At 36.9% G+C, this 20,547-nt stretch overlaps 1 protein-coding gene across 15 annotated transcripts in view; it reads left to right on the top strand.

Annotated features, from left to right (window-relative positions):
- Positions 1–20,547, top strand: part of nkd1 (NKD inhibitor of WNT signaling pathway 1) — a 177,068-nt gene that overhangs the window by 132,195 nt on the left and 24,326 nt on the right. For 3 of the 15 annotated variants that reach the window (XR_015494939.1, XR_015494938.1, XM_087259988.1), the window contains exons 1-3: positions 4,682–4,851; positions 4,963–4,995; positions 5,193–5,332. The exons of 11 other annotated variants lie outside the window; for them this stretch is intronic. Coding sequence is in view for 2 of the 4 variants with exons in the window: in XM_087259988.1 (XP_087116114.1) it covers positions 4,827–4,851; positions 4,963–4,995; positions 5,193–5,332 (198 nt within the window). In the remaining 2 variants the exon portion in view is untranslated. 15 annotated transcript variants of the gene reach the window in all.

The following is a 20,547-nucleotide window of genomic DNA, read 5'->3' as shown; positions in this document are numbered from 1 at the left end:
CAAAAAAAACATATATTTTTTTAAAAACATATATTTTGAAGAAAACCAAATGTTTGTGGTAAAAGGTGAGAAGGTGGGGAGTGTTTAAATAGATACAGATACAGATTTGTATTTACAGTGCTCAGCATAATTGAGTACACCCCATTTTGAAAATGATTATTTTAATCCATTTCTCTGTGAATATTGGCAATGTATTCTGGTGAAATTAAACAAAACAGATTTATTAAACAGATATACTTATTAAAATAATATTTTAGTCATCAAACATATTTAGAAATTAAAACAGAATACAATTAAATTCAAGCAAAATATTGCAAATAAATTACAACCGACAAAATTTCAACTACATTTTTCATGTTATGCTTCTTGATTTTTCATGTTTTTTATCATGTAATATTTTTCTATACCATATACATTTGGGTGTACTGTTTTTTGGACTTTTATTGTAAGTTATTTGTTAGATAAGCTGCAGATTTGGTGTGTATGCACAAATGTGCAGATGTATATGCACAAATATAATATTGTATAGCTTCCTATTAAAGATATGATTTTAAAAGAGAGATTTGTGAGGGGTGTACTTATATGATGAGCACTGTATTTTTTTATGTATATATAATATTTGTGTTTATATATAAAATGTATAATATATTTGTATGTGTATTATATTTTATCATATATTTTATTGTGTGTGTGTGTGTGTGTGTGTGGGCGCGCGCGCGCGCGTGTGTGTGTATGTATACACACACACACACACACACACACACACACACACACACAAAATATTATATTTTATTATATTTTATTTTATTATATTTTATTTTAAACAATATAGTGAAGTAACCCATGCAGGTAGTTTCTAGACCCTACTTAAAGGCACAAAATTTACACATTTTTAGACTGACATTATAATTTCTCACAGGAGTATCTTAGAATGTAATGAAGACCACGACTTTCATGATTCCACACTCAAAAATTGCATAATGTGTACATTCTTCTGCTTCTGCTTGAAGAAAAATGTGGTTTTTATTGACATCATTTCCAACAAAATCAAGCCAAAATGAAGTTCGCCTTGAGAATCTGAAACAGCTTGCCAATACAAAAGTAGCTCTGGCTTTGACTGCTAAACACCTTTGAAATAGCATTGGCCCTCTATTATTTGCAAGGGGTGTGGCTCTGAGGCTCCGCCTTACTTTACTTTGAAATCCTCCACAGTTCCTTTTCTTTCAGTCAGATCAGATGTTCACAAGTAAACTTTTACACAATGATAAATTGCTTCATAACAGAAACTGAACTGTAATTCTAACTGAAAGCAGCACTGACACAGTTTTTCTTGTTCAGTGATGCAAAGCTTTTCAAAAGAGTCTACTGTATAAATAAATGTGCCATGACTTTTGCCTGTAGTGCTGATATCCAGACATTGTGCAAACCTCCACTATTATCAGATGCTTTTTTAACTGCTGTTGTCTCATTGTTGTCATTTTAGTTGTATATTAATTTTGATGGGAAAGTGGGAAGTACATTTTTACATACAGATCCCAGCACAGCTCTTAGTAGCATGAGAAGCCCATCTCCTGACTGTGTCTGCTCTCATTGCACAACGGGGTCATGGTGCTAATCTAGCGGGCACACACTACACACATGCCAGCCTGCTGTCTCTCACCACCCTCCCCCAGCACACACAACTGTCCCAGACCCCCCTCTTCTGACACACGGCATGCTGAGTCTTTACAAAGCCCCGTTCTGCAGCCGTCCCAGGACTCTGCACTGTACTGCAGGACTGTTGCCCTCTGCCCTCTCACACACCCAGCCCTCTATTGTCCCACAAGAAAAAAGCAACGGTCACATGTGCACCGAACACCCCACAGCTGCTGGCCTTGTCCGCTTCTTGCCGCCCGTCTACTGCTGAAATGTCCACAGGTGATTTAAGCCAATTGAATATGAATGCCTATGACTGGCTTGGAATGAAACAGTTGAATGATTGACCATCACGACTATAACCATGAGGAGACATGTATTGTAACACTGTTCTAAAAAAAGATGCACAATGGATGAATCACTTTTAGCTAAGTAACAAACAAACAAACAAACAAATGATTACAAAGAATTAATGTCAGAACCACCCCTCCCCCATATCATGTATACACACACACACACACACACACACACACACACATTCTCCTCATGCAGGCTTCAAAGGCGATGATGGGAAAAGCCATCTCTCCACTGGCCGCTTCAAAGCACAGGAAGTGTGTCAAAGCGACTAGCCGGCTGGTTCCCAGCCCTTGCGTGTGTGTTAGTGTGTGAGCAAGAGAGAGCGAAAAAAATATGTGTATGCAGGGTATAATAACATGCCCATCTCTGTGCTTGTATATGTGCGTGTGTGTCTGGGAGGTTCAAAGCTAGCCAGAATCCTCTGCTTTGAAAGAGAGGATGTGAAATCTGCTGTGGCATTGATGCCCCACTCTGGCACATGCATATGTTTGTTTGTATGCGGATGAGTTTTTATTTAATCCTAGACCTCGGACATGCCCCACTTGTTTTGGTAAAGGTTCTTCTTGTTCTCAAGCAAAGTCTTTCTTTACACTCATCTCAAACTTCATTCAGCTTTTGTTTTTACTTTTGTCTGGCATCTAATATTAGTGCTTAATTTCTGTCACATTGCTTGGCTAATTGTCTGCAACTTCACTGACTGTGAAGTGATGTTCTTTAGAGATATTGCGATAACTGCTTCACTGTATCGTTTTAAATGATGTAATGATGCCAGTGTGGATGACACTTAGGAATCAGAGTACTGGGTTTCCCAACAGCATCATGAGTTTCATTCATTCATTTTCTTTTTGGCTTAGTTCCTTTTTTAATCAAGAGTCGCCCCAACGGAATAAACCGGCAACTTATCCAGCATATGTTTTAAACAGCAGATGCCCTTAATCCGCAACCCAAAACTGAGAAACACCCATACACATTCACACACATACACTACGTCTAATTTAGCTTATTCAATTCACCTATACCACATGTCTTTGAATTATGAATATGCAAACTCCACAGCTCGAATCAGCGACCTTCATGCTGTGAGGTGATCGTGCAGCCCACTGCACCACAGTGATGGCCATCATGAGTTTCACTATGAACAAATGCTGTGAAGTAGAAACACTTTTTCGTCAGTAGAAATGGAGTGCACGAATAAAGAAGGATTATCTTGAATTATATGACTTCTGTTCCTGTCTTCCCTCTTGGTGTCACTGCTGTAACCTGTATTTTCCAGATGTGGTTTACTAATGGCACTGTGGATAGAGAAATCGTCAGATTACTGCTGCAAGTACAGTCTTCACTTATTATTATTATTACTATTATTATTACATGTATATTTTTTAGTTCATTTATTTTGACACTTTGTTACATTTCTTTATTTATATTTTTAATTGTATTTTATCTCTTTGGTGTTGTAGACATGAGAGTAAAAATCCCTTTTTATGTGCAGACTTGCAGTTTTTAATTTAAGCTTTTAAACTTTGCTCCAAATCATTTAAGAAAATTTAAGAGCATTTAGGCATTTTAAAGAAGACTTCATAATTTATTACTGAAAACAACAACAAAACAAACAAAAGAAAAAAGGAAGTCTTTTAGGTTTCCTTTTGTAACATTATTTAACATAACATAATAACATGTTATTATTTCTAATATAATAAATGAAAACACATTAAAATAGTTTTAGCAAAACAGGTTCTATACTGTAACAGTAAACACAATGCAATGTATGTTCTATTTTCCATAAATACAGTGCTCAGCTTATATAAGTACACCTCTCACAAATCTTTTAAATTGATATTTTAATAGGAAGCTCTGAAATATTATATTTGCGCATATACATTAGATTAGTCAGTACTGAAGCCAAATCTGGAGCTTATAACAAAATAACTTATAACAACAGTCCAAAAACTAGTACACCCAAATGAAAAATATTAAATACAAATTTCGAAAATAGGAAAATACAAGAGAAGCAAAAAAAAAAGGAAAAAAAATTTGCAGAAATTTTGTCGGTTGTAATTTTTTGCAATATTTTGCTTGATTTTAATTGTATTATCTTTCAATTCCTAAACATGTTTGGTGACTAAAATATTATTTTATTAAATATATCTGTTTAATAAATTTAATTTGTTTAAATGCACCAAAATACATCTATTTACTAAGAAATTAACAAAAAAATCATTGGGGTGTACTCAATTATGCTGAGCACGATAGATAGATAGATAGATAGATAGATAGATAGATAGATAGATAGATAGATAGATAGATAGATAGATAGATAGATAGATAGATAGATAGATAGATAGATAGATAGATAGATAGATAGATAGATAGATAGATAGATCTTTCACTAAGTCTATATATAGTACATCACACAACTAGTTAAAAGTTCACTTTACAGTTTATCCATACAATCGTGTTTCAGAGTGTGCTATTTAGTCCAAAGCAGCACGATTAGTGTCCGCTCGGATAAACGTGTTTAGCTGACGTCCTGCTCATGGCGCCCACGGGGGGCTTTGCGCTGCTCTTTTTATATTTGGAGTCTCCAAAAGAATCCCGCTTCCCTTTCATGTGCCGCCTCTGCCCAATCAGACGGAAGAAGAGGCGGCCTGCGCGAGGCGTCAATCCCGCTCTGTGAGTGGCTGCTGGCTGGAGCTGCAGATCGGCTCGCTCCTCCGCCGCCGCTGGATGTGTACGCAAGCCGCGCGCTCTTCTGCACGGACGCTCACAAATATCGCACTCTTTCTGGATTGTTTTTTTGTTTCTGATGTTTCTCAAGTGCTCTCCGATGCAGAGAAATGGGTAAACTTCATTCCAAACATGGTAAGGCGAGATTCCTTTTGGTGTTTTACAGCAAGACTTTAAATTTTAAGCACATGTGATGTAGTTCTCTCGAGTAATGCGTGTATACGACGTTCTTTTCTCTTTTTAAAGCTGCTATCTGTAAAGCGAGGGAGAGTCCTGAAGGTGAGTTGAGTGTACTTTGTTATTCATCAAATAAATAATTCCGCTTCTCTTTATTAAATTAAAGACAAATAAAACAAAGCTACACATCGTTCATTGCGTCAAAAAATTATTTAAAACTTCAGTCGAGAACTGTGCAACTTGTAAACACAAAGTAATTCTCTTTTACAAGATGTATGAATCGTGTTTTCTTGTTTTAGGCGATAGTTTTGTAGTTAACGCGTGTTTGGCGAGGAAAGGACTGGATGACTGGATGGTTAAACAGAAGTATTACTGCTCGAGCTCTCGTGTTGATCAGCGGGACTGCCAGCAGAAAAACAACTGCGAGCTGTCTCCACGGGTATGTGAATGGTTTTAATAACTTTATTACATGCGCATGTTAAACATGGAAAGATTTTTGACTTTGAGAAAGTTGTAAACTTGTTTGCGCTTCGCCTTCATTATTGAAATGCTCTAGGAATCAAATGTCCGAGTGTTAAGCTGTTATTGACTTTGCGAAGTAAGGGATGCATGCGCGGAACTATCTGTATCTTGTAGTAAGTGTATTTAAACTAGACAAAAATCTTATTTTCACAACAATTTTAACACGTCTTGCTTTCATTGGGCTATTTAATAGAAACTAAATGGGATTTTGGTCACTTTAAAAAAGCAATGTTTGACAAATGAAAAAAATCGATGGATAAGCTTGATAAAATGTAAAACCAATAATCTTCCTAAGTATCAATTCGTCTTAGCGCATCTGTAAAAATTAATTTATAATAAAAATAGTATTAGGCATGTGGCATAACCACTATATCCACTCATAGATTGTTAAAACATGTGCAAATGCGATATTCGCGCTGTTTGTAGAGGCCACACGCGCTTCAGACCACCCAATTCACGCGCTTTGAAAGTGATCGTGCTATTGTTTTGTGACGTCACCAAGAACAATAGTTTACTCTCTGGAAACACTCTGTAGTTTGAGCCCAACTATAAAAGCCAGAGGCGTTATTACCAGCAGTGATTAAAGGAGAAACACTTCTCTGAATACACGTTTCCCTTTAATGATGTCTGTTAAAACGCTCTCCACGGCTTCAGCTGCTGCCTTTGAAGATAGAGGAGGAGATTTTGTGTTGTTATTCCTTTGATAGATAGGATGAGGAAAAGTCAACTTTTCCAGACAGGTTTATTTCTGACAAGCACGTCATTTTTGAGAGGAAATATCAATAGGTAAATAAATATAGGCCTACATTGGTATCTTAAAGGCAGCAGATGTGTTTAAAGGTACATGTTTGGATTTGATTATCTTTCTTGCGAGCGAAAAGTTGTGTGTTTTCTATCTTGAGTTTGCCCAACAAGGAAAATGTTTTAGCAGTCATGTTTAGACAAAAGGCGCGTCAACTTTTTCACTGGCGGCTCACATGGGTAAATGGTTTATTTGAACGTGGTGGGAAGAACTGTGTGAGGGCTAGGAACAGATGCAAGTTCTCTCTGTAGGTAATAGATCACGGCGGGTTGAAAGCATTGCAGGCTGACAGGCTGGTGACAGCGCTGTATTGTGAAGTAGAGCGAGGGGTGGAGGGAGGGCCAGTCTGTCTCAGATTTGGCATCCTAGTAAACACATAAGAGCACTGTCGTTTAGGAGAGGAGAAATCCTCTGGAAATACCTCAGAGTAAGCCTCTTTTGGTCAAGGGCTGTTGCGGAGTCTCAAAAGACTTTTTGAGGGCTGGAGAGATATGGAGAGACGCTGAGAGTGACAGAAAGAGAGGGAGGAAATCCACAGAAAGCTTCTATTAAACAGCCGTCTCAAACAGCAGGAGAGCGCAACCACAACTTCTTAAAAACCCAATCCTTATATGTGGACATCCAAACACAAACCTGATGCTGTTAAACTTTCCGAATGAGGAATGTTGATGCAGAAATGTTGCTTTTCTGACTCTCCGTAGGAAAGTAAAGGCAATAAACCACGGGTTGGCACGCAAGATGCAAAATTGCATCGCAAACAGTGATTTGCAACAGAGCTGTGAGGTCTGAAGGGGAGAAAATATGTGTAAGGAGCTGTGAACGCATGGCCCTTGCTTAGTTCAAAGTTCACGCAGTTTGAAGTTTATTACTTTTTTTCACTCTCTGCTGTTAGGAGGAGGTTTTATTGGAGCTGGAGAGATCATAACGCACTCAACAACAGTTACAAAGTCTAAAATGATTTACACATGGTGTACCTGATTTTTATTTAGGAATTCAGACTTCAATAAAGCCATAAAGTGGTTCACTTTTTTCTCTTTTCTCAGTTGCCTTCATTACATCATGATAATGTGAACCAGGAATTGTTTTAACACAACATGATTGTTTTCCTTCTGATGTACTAATGAGGAGTTTAAGAAACAATAGCAGAACTGAGGAGTGCGTGAGTGTGTGCATCTGTGTGTGTGTGTGTTTTCCCAGTTGGTGTGAAGTGATTTGGTCAGGCTGGGAAAGGATCCCTGCTGAATTCAAACATTCGAACTGTTTTTTATAATAACTGAATGTTGAAATAAAAACGAGAGGAGGTGTTAAAATCATAAACATTTATTTGGAACATTGGGAACTTTTATTTCTTTTGACGTAACAAAGGATCTCCAGGAAAGTTTTTGCTTATAGAGTGAAGAATATTTTGATGGTTTAACTGGAACGAGGATTTGCATCCCTTTGCTGGCTCTCCTTTTTTGATTTGAAGTGTTTGAATAGGCAACACGGTGGCTTAGTGATTACCACTGTCACCTCACAGCAAGAAGGTCGCTGGTTTGCATCCCGGCTGGGTTAGTTGGCGTTTCTGTGTTCTGAGTTTGCATGTTCTCCTCGTGTTTGCATGGGTTTCCGCCAGGTGCTCCAGATTCCCCCACAGTCCAAGGACATGCGGTACAGGTGAATTGAATGAACTAAATTGGCCATAGTGTATGTGTGTGAATGAGTGTGTATGGATGTTTCCCAGTACTGGGTTGCAGCTGGAAGGGCATTTGCTGTGACATTTGCTGAAATAGTTGGTGGTTCATTCCGCTGTGGTGACCCCTGATAAATAAAGAAACTAAGCAGAATGGAAGTCAATGAATGAACTATTTGAATATTTCAAATGCAAAGAATATTTATTTGTGTTTATGTATGTGTATGTTTTTTTTTTTTTTTTTTTTTTGAGAAATATTGATTGGATTAGTGTGTGTTTTCTTCAGTGAAAGGAGTGAATGTTTTCTTTTTCCTTGTCTCACAGCCTTCTTGCTGTGAGGCGATCGTGCTACCCACTGCGCCACTTAACGCTATTTAATTAAATTTGTTATGATATTTTTCGAATGTATGATTTGTTTAATGCAGCAGTAAAACATGGTTGCTCAATTTCAGAAATTGTGGTGATGCTTTATTTTCCTGAAAAAATGTGAAGCACATTTTATGTATATTTTTAAAATATCGTATCACCAATTGATTATCGTTTTATTTAGCTTGCCTTCACTAATTACATTTTTCTTCAATATTGCACGGTACTAGTTTTCACACTTTGTCATATAAAATCAGCTTCTAATTGTGTTAGAATTCTCTTTTTAATGAAAAGCTATTGCGTCCTTATAAACGAATGACCTCACTTCATGAGCATGAGGAAAGCATAAACCTCACTGGCTGATAATACTGGGACTAATAGAGGCTACCTGGAGAGTTAGTTATTTATAGCAGCTGTGCTTAAGTTGGGACAGTTGTGTGTGCCTGTGTTTTAAATGTGGTTCATATGGTATGGTTGGTGGGGAGTCCGAGACAGGAATCTGTTTGAATGTGTTTGTGTTGTGTTGTGCTGTGCACACTCGCCTTCACACACACATACACACACAACTTTCTTTTGTAGCACTGCTTATTACATTTTCCAGTCTGGTTTGCATTGATTCTGTGCTATTTGCAAGCACTGTAATGGCTTTTAAAGGATGTACTCACATTGAAGTTCTTCCGTTTCATCTTTTTGTTTTTTAAAGGGGTAAGTAGGAAGTAGCGTTTAGATAAATATGTCTATATGCAAATGGGAACAAAAGTAGTGAGAAAACTGCAATTAAAGGGATAGTTTGCCCAAAATGGAAAATTCTGCCATTATTTGCTCACTCTTTAATGTCATTGGTTACACATTTCCAACATTCTTCAAGGTATCTTCTGTCTAGATTCCAAGTAGGACATGTTTCTGGATTAACATCTATGTTGATCCTTGAACAACATTCCAATAAGACAATCAGAATCAAGGGATACGTTTACAGCTTATGCTAAGTTAGGCTTACAGTTGGGGTTATGCACTTCTACATAATTGTTATTCAACTATTATTAATCTCTGATTTGGGGAATATTTTACAGTTATGGTTAGGTATTAGGGGTTGGGAATAGGTATGGATTACGTTTTTGAACAAAACTGACATTCTAGGATCAACATCGATGTTAATCCAGGAGGATTGTTTCGTACTTGGCAAAATCACACCCACCCAACTTAATATAGCACTTTATACAAGAGATTGCTTTAAAGCAAGCAGTTATATAGTATTATAGCTTTATAGAATTTAAATAAAGTCAGTGTTGATTTTAATTAGAAGCACAACATCAATTTCTGTTGTAAAGCAGCTCTTTATTGTGTTCATCTTTTAACTAATGAGCATTTCTATGACAAATAATGCTCAACCTATTACATAATCACCATAGATCAATGGTATATTAAATGTGTTTACCAGTCAAATCAATATTTTCTGGAGAGTTAATTCCAGAAGGCTGTTTGACCAAACTGTTGAATAAAACTTTTTTTTTAAAGATAGAAAAAAAGATTTTTTTCAGAGAAAAACAAAGTATTTCACTATTTGATTTGGCTTGAAAATTTATTTTTTTTACCTCATGAAGGTCGAATTCATGAAATGTTAGCATGTTGAGTTGTGGTCCTCATGTGGGTAATGTAAGTCTAGGTTTACAATTTCCTGTCCCTTATATTCAGACCTACTGTTTTAATTTTGTGTAAAAAAACTTTAAAGTCCACGTGAAATCAAAATGTACATTATTTATTAAGCTAACGCACATTGATATTTTTTATGTAAACAATTAATCCGTGCAAGTCATAATTTTTATTTTTATTTTTTGGTAAAATTTAGGTGTCTCTCTGTTGACGTCAGTTTGACAGCTTCAACCAGAATATTTTAATCTTGCCCTTATTACTTTAAACTGACTACTTTACACTTATTACTTTAAACTTTAAAACTAATTGATTTGTGTTCTGTTCTGTGCAAATGTGCTGCAATTAGTGTCTATTAGTGTTAGTGTCAGTCTATTTCACAATCAAGCGTGTTTACACCTGATATAAATATGTATTTTGCCTATCCCCTATCCTATCCGCCTATATATAGGGTTTAAAATCTTTGAATTTTGTTTTTCACTTTTATCCATTTGCAAAGATAGTCAAAAACAATGTATTTGAACAGCCACAAAAGACATTATGTTGAAATAAATATATGAACTTTTGTTTTGAATGTGAATATAAATAAAGCATAATATTCTCTTTGCGGTCTTGGTTCTAACTCAAACTCATAATGTTCAATGAAGGTTTGCAGCTACCAGAACAGTAATGTAAGCTCGGTATTATTTCCCATCGGCTTCTTTTGCATTTGTGTGTAAATTGTGGAGATCAAGAGATCTGAAAAGGTTGATACATACGGACACCCATAGAAATGATAAACGTGGTCAGAAATATACAATAGGAATGGATTAAAGCATCAGGTGTAAATGGAAACATGTCTCTGATCTTCATCTGAACTGATCGACCACTTAACACGGTATTGCAGCTTTCACCGAGTTAGCACCTCTGCATTAAAACCAGCTGAATTACACTATCAAAGAAGAAAAATCATAACTCAGTCAGCTTCAAAGTGCCAAGACCAGACGATGTTACGACTTTGAAATGTGGCTTTTGAAAACCACTCTGAAACCAGTTGGCACAACAGTTCTAAACTAGGGCAAACCAGACAACATCATAGCTTTAAACACAATCTCCACCGCAGTCAAAAGCGGCCAATAGGTCAGCTATAAACCAAGCCTGATCGTGACTTTGAAAGCATTCTGTATCACTCTGTGTGTAGTATCGCTCAGAGACCAAACACTTTGAAGCCCAGATCAAATACAGAACTGTAATTCTAAAAATAATTTCTTTAGAAATTCTAGAACTTTTTTGGGGGGGAGGGGAAATTTTGGATTCCAAGTCTTGCTTTTGAAACCCTTCCTGAAAACACACAACACTTTCCTCTCTACTGCCGTCTTCAGAATTGTCTTTATTGTAGCACAAAGCATGACAGTATATGCACTAAATCCTTTGTCTCTTTAATTCCCCTCCCAATATCCAAAGTATTTCTTTCACTTTAAGCTTCAAGTGTAGTTGTCACACACTAACCCTCAGATTTCTTTCTCTTTCTGTTCTAGATGTCAGATTTTCCATGTCTCTCCAGGGTTGGTTGAGAACGGGTGACAGAAAGAGATTGAAAGACAGAGGGTGGGGGCAGAAGAGAAAAGCTGTTTTTTTCCTATAAAAGAGAAAGAAAAGGGAAGAGGGAGGAGGGTGCCTCTGGGGAGCGGGACAGCACCTGGCTCCAGTGTTGGGCTGTTAAGGGGCTCCTAAAAGAGGAGAAGAGATGAGAAGGGTAGAGGGGAACACAAGAGAAGTAGATTGTTCTTGCAGGACAGGAGGAGTGAAGGGACCTGCTACTGACTGCTCGGTCTACCTCCTTTAGCAAGTGCTTGTCACTGTTTAATGTTCACATTACTACAGCAGACTGAATTTACTACTTTTTTTTTTAGAAGCGTGAAACATATCTGTCAGATCAGATCATGTAAACACTTTAAATACTTTTTTATGGAGTGTGAAAAAGTTTTTAAAAAGTGTAGAAAGGTTTCAGAAGTTTGGATTTTTTTTTAAAAACACACTAAGGATTCATTTAGTTGCTCAAAAAGACAATATTATAGTGTTGTTCTGATATATTATTACAGTTTATTACAAATTTATTACAGTGTCTTTAAGAGCGTACTCACACTAGGAACAGTTTACTTTACTTTTACTTTACTTTATTTATAAAGCACAATAAAACAACAATGTTGATCATCCGTCTGATACTTCAGCCTCCACATCAAAGTTCTTAAAAGCAAAGAAAGTCAAGGTGCTTTAGGATTGGCCAGCCCAGTCACTAGACATGAACATAATTGAGTATGTCTGGAGTAAGACGGAGGAATAGAATCATGATAAACTCTAGGAGTTCTGCAATAACACTTACTTTGCTATTCCAGATGACTTTATTAATAAGTTATTTGAGTCATTGCAGAGATGTCTGGACGCAGCAAAGTCAGACCTTACTGTCCTAATCGAATCATAAATATCAAGGCATGATCATATTTTATTTAGTTAAAATAAGCTAGAGCTCTTTGCCTTTCATAAAAGCCACTTCTGATACCAAATGATCAACTAGAAGTCAAGTTATTATTTGTTGTTGCTAAAATTGGATAGGTAACAAGACTTTTGTCAAGCAGTGTATATGCATCACATTTCAAAAGGACAGATTATTTTACTTACCAAAATGCTAACTGTGACTGTCACTGGCTCATTCATTGAGGTTTATGAATGGCTCTGTATCCGAGAACAGCAGCACGTGCCCCGCATCTGTGTGAGGATAACCTGTAATGAGGTGGAACTTGAAAGGCAGCTCTGAGGTGGCTGGACTTTCCTCTCCAGTTACTCTTGCTTAGTAGACATGCACCAGTGGTTTGGAAAGCATTACAGTCATCTCAGTTGTAGGCGATTTAAATGGCTTGCCCCGCGTTTTGTATGTGCTTTTCCATTTAACTCTGAGTAATGCAAGTGTGTAAGTATGCATGTAAAAATAGTGTTCAGGTATGTGTGGCATGGGGGTGTGCCGGGGGAAAGGATGGCGCCTGGCTAGGTGCATCAGAGAGAGAAAGTGTGTGTGTGTGTGTGTCCGTGTGTGTGTTGTGCAGTAAAGCACGTCTGTCCGGATGTGCTCTAGAGATCAAAGTGCATAGTGGGAATGTGTGGACTGAGTTGCCAGGATTAACAGCTGAGAATTGGGCTGTGTTTTCCAAATTTCCTTAAACACACACACACACATCCACAGGCACAAGCAGCTAAGCAGGACAGTGTTTTTCTGACCTCCTCAACACCCCTATTTATTCAGCTGCTCTGACACATTTATGATTCTTCCATACTTCAAAGGGTAAGACTGATATACTTGTCTTATCTGCAAATGAACATTTACTATAGTATAAACTGATAAACATACACATATAATATCTTTATATTATAATGACAGTTTTCACAGAACCATTAAGCAGGTCAACTGTTTTCAACCCTGATTAAAATCAGAAATGTTTCTTGAGCAGGACATCAGCATATTAAAATGATTTTCTGTTAAACAGTTGTTTTAAATTGGAACGTTTTACAATATTGCTGTTTTTTCCTAAGCAGAGGAGAATATTTTCAAACAGTGCCTAATTTGTAAATGAATAATTCCCGGAATAAAACCAGGAAATTAAAGTTATCGTGATTGACGTTCTCCAAACAGTTTCAGTTTTCCCAGGAACATGACGTCAGTAAACGGTGATAGCACAAAAAAAGAGCATCACATTGCTGAACGGTCTTTAATTATTTTGTGGCGTTTAACGTTATAGGTCAGTTATGGATAATCAAAACCTATAGCTACAAACAAAAATCATATAAACAATCACTGTTAAGTTCACTTCACTATTATATGCCAAGTGAAAAACAAAAAAACTAAATGACTTAGTCTACTCTTCAAGACGAGCCCACAGTTACCTCTTTCATCACGTTTTCTGGCTGACTTAAGATCCCTTTGTTTCTGTCTCCCGGTACCCTGATCCATTCGCGCAGTTTAATCGTATTAAGATCTCTTTTGATCAGGCTCATTATTAGATTTACTCGTGGTTTTAAAAATTGAAAATATGCTTGACTTTTTTGACATTTTAAAAATACAAACATTATTTAGGTTGGCTACTATGCCATTATTTTAATTCGCTACTCACTGCGCGGGAAACAACAATCGCCAACCAAAAAGAATGTAAGTAAACATAAGAAAGCCGATGAAAATAATGTTGAGGGCCAATAATTAAATGTGACTTTTGCTTTAACTTGTGCATGGTGACTACCGTTATGTGTGTGTGCGCACACACAATGCACACAGCCTTTGCTTGCACTCATTTACATTTTCTATCTCTCTCTCTCTCTCACACACACACACACACACACACACACACACACACGTAAGTATTCACTATGCACAAGTTAATGCTGAATCCATTAAAATAAATACCAGAACGCAAAACGTAAATATGGGCGATGCGGCTCAATGGTCAGCACTGTCATCTCGTAGCAAGAAGGTCGCTGGTTTGAGCCTCGACTGGGTCAGTTGGCATTACTGTTTAAAAATTTGCATGAACTCCCCCTGTTTGCTTGGGGTTCCCCCACAGTCCAAAGACATGCGCTATAGGTGAATTGAAAAAGCTAAATTGACGGTATTGGATGAGTGTGAATCAGTGTGTATGGTTGTTTCCCAATAATGGGTCGCAGCTGGAAGGGCATCTGCTGCGTGAAACATATGCTGGATAAGTTGACGTTTCATTCCGCTGTAATGACTCCTAATTAATAAAGAGACTAAGCCAAAAATAAAACGAATGAATGAATGAAAACACGAATATCTGACATTTTATAGAACAGGATCTGGCAATATCCGGCTCAAATTAAGGACTGCTTTCAGATTTTACTGATCCCAAATTTCTTAGCTCCACAAAGAAACAGTAATAAGCCCAAAAAAGCAGAGAAACAGTTTTTTGTTGCAATATTTAATTCATGTTCACAGTGCTGTCTATATTTTTAGAGCACTTATGAAATGGTAATATTGAAGGGCTTGTTACATCTCTGACTTGCTGTTTCCACAACTCTCCAGATCTCTGTTACTCTGCTGTTTAAAGTCCTTCAGAGAGGAACAGGCCGGAGTTTCAAACACATTGTTTGAAAAGTCTTTTTTTTCTGTATTTTGGGTTTGCAGTTTAGCTATTCCTTTTCTCTGCCTTTAAAGAGAAAAGGAAGAGGGGAAATAGGGAGAAGGTAAAGGAGGGATCACCTAAGGGGAAGAGAGTGCAGAACAAACGGGAAGCTCTGCTTCATTTTCAGTGCTTCAAAGCGCTCGCTCTCTCCACAGCTTTCATGCTTTAAAAGTGTCTCTAGTAAATGAGAGCGCAACCTCACTAGTATTATATGTTTGCTTCATTTTATCTCAATAAGTGTCCTGTTGTTGCCAGCAAAGTGATAAGATTGATGCTTTTATCTCTCAGTAACTATTCTGCCAACAGCCTCTTTCTGTCGAATCTGTCAGTGATACTGTGTAGCTTAGTTATGTGATGTGGATGCTTTGTTAGTCGTCTAGCTGTGAGAAAAAACACATTGTGTTTTTGGAATGTTAAAGCACTCTTCTAGCTCCTGTGTTTGTATCGGCTGCGTAGACTTCCTCTTAACGTCCTGCCTCAACTTCCTGTTTTAATAGGAAATGGTTCACTTCATTTCACGGTCTTTGATGCACAAAAACACAGGATCAAACAGACTTTATAAGCACAATCATGCTCACATCCAGTTTAATAAATCTGCATTTGTTAAGCTTTCTGTAGCCGCATTAGTAGAAATGATGTCTGCATCTCCGCACAGAGCATGTCTATGTGTAAGAGAGACCGGAGTGTGTGTGTGTGTGTGTTTTTGTGTGGACAGCAAGTGTGCGGTGACATCAGCATAGAGCGCTTTGAAGTGGATGAGGTAATGTGTGAGGAAATGTTTGCAATGTTAATCTCATCGGAGAAATTACTAAAGAGTCTCTGCAGACACTGACACAAGCGGCTGCCCACACACACCCACTAATGATCTCTTTATGTCCACTTTGCAAATATGCTACAGAAAAAGCATAAAGTGTACAGATGCATATGTGAAGTTACCATCTAATCACTAGTATATCCAGGATACAAGACACAGCAGCTTCTCCAAACACTGGGACTGCTAAATGTAGCTAATCTATTGTCTGACCCTACACAGCTGAACTATTCTTACAGCCTCTGTCTGTCTTTTACTTTCTCTTTGGTAATTGAGCATTCTGTTCAGAGATGTTTATCAAGACTAAAGTTATGTTTTCTGTCCTGTGGTGAAGGAGATAAAGCCATCATGAGATACATAAACAGATAAATATCTAATAGTGCTCTAATTATTCAGTAAAGCGAACCATTTGAACAGACGTATGGATCCTCTGTATTTTTGTTGTTCAGCTTACTGTTTTAAAAACCAGTGATTCAGTAAATTAAGGCTGATTTAGACTTCTGTGTTGAGTGATCGATGTGACACATGGCGCATGTCTTGCACGTTGTCGTGCATTCACATTTCTGTGCGCTTTTTGTGTTGCTCTGCAATAACACTTCCGAAAGGCTAGCTGGCAGTTGGTTTTTATGTTCTTCTGTGTCGAGTTTCTTCACTGGTGTTTTGTTTTTTTCTGAACGCTACCTTAATTTACAAGTAGCTCAAACGCGCTCATTCAGAGTCGGGAACCTGTAGACGTGCAACAACATTAATCATAAAGTAAACACAAGACAACAGTTTCCATCTAGAGCTTCTTCACAGGACTCGACACTTGTAAACACTCGCTCCAACGGGTTCGTGCGGCTCTTCGTCCCGCCCACACTGGTCATAGCTATCAAGCTAACCAATCACAGAGCTTGCGTTATGCATTGTTGCTACTATAAAAAGCTTGAAACATTGAAGCAAAGGATGATTTGCACAGACATAGCACATTGCAATTATTAACAGCCCATTCATAGCAAATTGTACAATAAAGTCATTATTTTTTTGCTTTTCTTTGTACACAGGTCTTCTGTTAGCATCATTAAATTAAAGATGAAACGCTCATTTAATGTAAATTTGTATTTATTCAGTTTTTAAATTTTCAGTAATACTGTATTACTGACTAATATGAAAACGTTAATATGATTTACTTACAATACAGTTTGTAAAGTAATAATTTCTGTCTTTATATATATATATATATATATATATATATATATATATATATATATATATATATATATATATATATATATATATATGAAAGACTTATTTTGTTTACCAAATAAATTGATCTAATAGGATTTGCATTGTAAACATTAAATAAAAGTTACAAATGTATTATTTTTTATTTAACGTATTTAATGTATTATTTTTTATTTAAATTTTTTTTATTTAATTCATTCCACGTATAACTGCAGATTTTTCACAATATTCTGTGCAGACATAGCAAAAAATGTCAGCAGATTCTGTCTGGCCTTAGTTAAAGGCAAGGCAAGGCAAGATTATTTACATAGCACATTTCATGGTTATTCAAAGTGCTTTACATAAACAAGAATAAAAGAAACAAGAAAATCTATTAAATAGAAGAATTAAAAATGATTAAACAGATTGAAATGTGTTAAAACAGGTTATAAAGTATTATAGTATTATATAGTATAGAGTAGTAAATAGTAAAATATTATATCATATTATATATAGTGCTGGGCAAAGGTTAATCATGATAAAAAACCCAAATAAAAGTTTGTTTTGACCTGGAATGTTTTGATGGTGTTCTTGGTACCTTTCGGTCTTTGAATGTTTCACGGCTCTTGCTGTCTGTGGAGGATCAGAGAGCTCTTGGAGTTCAGAAAAACATATCTTAATTTCTGTTCTGAAGATTAACGAAGGTCATACGGGTTTGGAACAGCATGAGGGTGAGTAATTAATGACAAAATTTACATTTTTGGGTGAACTAATCCTTTAAACATCCCATCAGTTGCATGCTTTCCTGCTCGGTTCTCTGCAAGTTCACAGCAGATCAGTGGTAGTTAACAGTCCAGCCTGAATGTGTTATTTATTTTAATTTTTTTAGATGTTTACAGTTTGAGCTCACTAACTGATTTTTTTCAGCTGCCTTTCAACTATGAGCTACACCATATATCAAATCATCCGAATCAAATTTTAGGATTGATGTGCATGACCGTATCTGTCTGCATCTCAGCATTTACAGATCCCCTGTTAACCAGCACTTATTTGAGGAGATTAAAAGATACACATCAATCTATATCCAGAGATATGTTTATTTCTTAGAATCTGAAGGGAAAAATGCTGAAACTGGATGAGGACAAAGACTATAGAATACACAAGACATGTCACTTCTATAGTTTTGAATGGGGAAAAGTGTAACGGTCAATATAGCGTTTGAAGCCCCGCCTACATGAGCCAATCATCGATCTCTATAGACTGACATTTCTCCGGGGTAGAACTCCGACCAGACGTGTGCTTTCACAACAGTTTTGTGGTCAACAAACACACTGGAATCTCATAGAATACTTGCTTCACAGACATAAAAATACATCCAAATAAAGCTTGAAATCTCTACTTTAAAAGGAACCAACGACACTAATATTTTTCGTTTTGTAATCCGTATGAAACTAACGTGAGGTACAGTCTTTCCTGTCAAACACACATCACATGACAGCAATTACTTAAAACACCCACAAACTTGTAGACAAAGAGTCACTGTCATTTCTGGAGGAAATTCAACATCAATACCAAGTTGTGGATTACTTCAGAAGAGCGGGGCGATCAGAGAATCATTATCCAGAGGGTGATAATGAGTAGAATGGTCGTAAATGAGGTTGGTGTCGTGACCTCTTTCCTTTTGAGTGTGCATGTGCATTAGTTCAGGCAACCTAAAAATATGCACAATTTATTTGATTCAAACAATTAGAATTTAAACTTATGAGACGGTTATTGTTTAACCTTATTGGTGAGTACAAATATGTAGTGTAATCGTAAGCTTAACAAACAGTTTTGGAAAATATGATGCTTCCCCATTCACACAGAATACCTGAGCATACAGCGTTTTAAAGATGGCCGCAGAGTGAAATGACTTGCCTTAAAGCAGGGGTGTCCAAACTCAGTCCTGCAGGGCCAGTGTCCTGCATCTTTTAGTTCCAACCCCAAATAAACACACCTAAATAAGCTAATTAAGCTCTTTCTAGGCATTCTAAAAACTTTGGTAGGTGTGTTGAAGAAAGTTGGAGCTAAACTATGCAGGACACCAACCCTCCAGGACTGATTTGGACACCCCTTCCTTAAGGGACTTTGATGAGGATGAATCTTTGTGTTCTCTATGCATCATCAAAGGGATCTTACTTTAAAAGACTCTACTCAGGTATGCTAAAGTGCATAAAAAATATGTACTTAATGTTATACTTGAAGACTGTACTTAATGCTATAGGAGTACAGTCTGATCTAATGGCTTTAGCAGTGACCATTGAGCTCCTTCTTACATGCAGATCACTCTGAAGAATTGTTGAGCCACTAAGTGAAATTAGTCAGGAACGCTGTACAACTCTTAATGGTGTTCTCTTAATCTGAATAAATAATAAACTAAGAGAAAGTTGGCAACATTATGAGTTTATTGAATGTAAATCTTTTTCTCTTTGAAGCTGACAAGCGCTCCCGGCACACATGAACATATACTTTGTACGGCAAGCCCTGAAGGGACAAATAAACATCACACACATTCAGAGGGTGAAGTCATTCCATGAATTGCATTCTAATACAATTGTCTCCATTTGCACTGTGCCTCTTTCTTCATGTTGATTAGCTGCCAAAATGGGGCATTGCAAAACATGACAGGGAATCCAAGAGGAATGTCAGAGGGAGTTGTTTCATTTGTTACCGCTCTTCTAGTCTTAATCGGCGTGTCAGACTTGCACAGTTCCAGCAACAAAAGTAAGACAGTGTGGTGCTAGTGTTTAAGACATAGTTCATCCAAAAACAAAACTTCTGTCACAATTTGACCACCTTCTAAGAACTACCCTATGAAGATATCTGCTTGTTAAGTCGTGACAACACAACAGTCTCTGGACTTGCTGCATCACAGACACCAATATTTTAACAATTCATAAAATATGAATCCCTTTCTGGCCATCTGATATTAGGCATGGATATATATACACACACTGTAAAACCCAATAAGTTAAGGTAGCTTAAACTGATTGAGGATTGCAACAAACCATTTAAGTTCAAAAACTAATCCTAATGAGTACTGTAAACTTAATCCATTTGAGTAAAAGAAGCAGTTTGAATACTGTAAAACCCAATAAGTTAAGGCAACTCAGACTGTTTGAGTAAAAAAAAATTAATCTATATGAGTACTGTGAACTTACTCGATTTAAGTTGACATAATGAGGTATTCCATTAAATCATTGCCTTCAACACTGAGTTCAAAACTCTTTTGAAATGAATAGAATTAACTTTCAGTCAATTTTGAGTTAACTACACTCATTTCATTTGATAAAGTTGACTGTTGGGTTTTACAGTATGGCGATTGTGATTTTCGAAAGCATAACATTGCTTTGTAAACATTTTTTTAATTCCAGTTGGTTGAGCCTCCACATACATTTTGATATAGTTGCTGAACCCGGAAGCCACTTTG

Source organism: Danio rerio, chromosome 7 (genome assembly GCF_052040795.2).
Source record: "Danio rerio strain M-AB ecotype USA chromosome 7, GRCz13ab, whole genome shotgun sequence".
NCBI classification, from domain to species: domain Eukaryota; kingdom Metazoa; phylum Chordata; class Actinopteri; order Cypriniformes; family Danionidae; genus Danio; species Danio rerio.
Note: the sequence above shows the minus strand (reverse complement) of the source record. Positions and strands in the feature narration are given on the sequence as shown.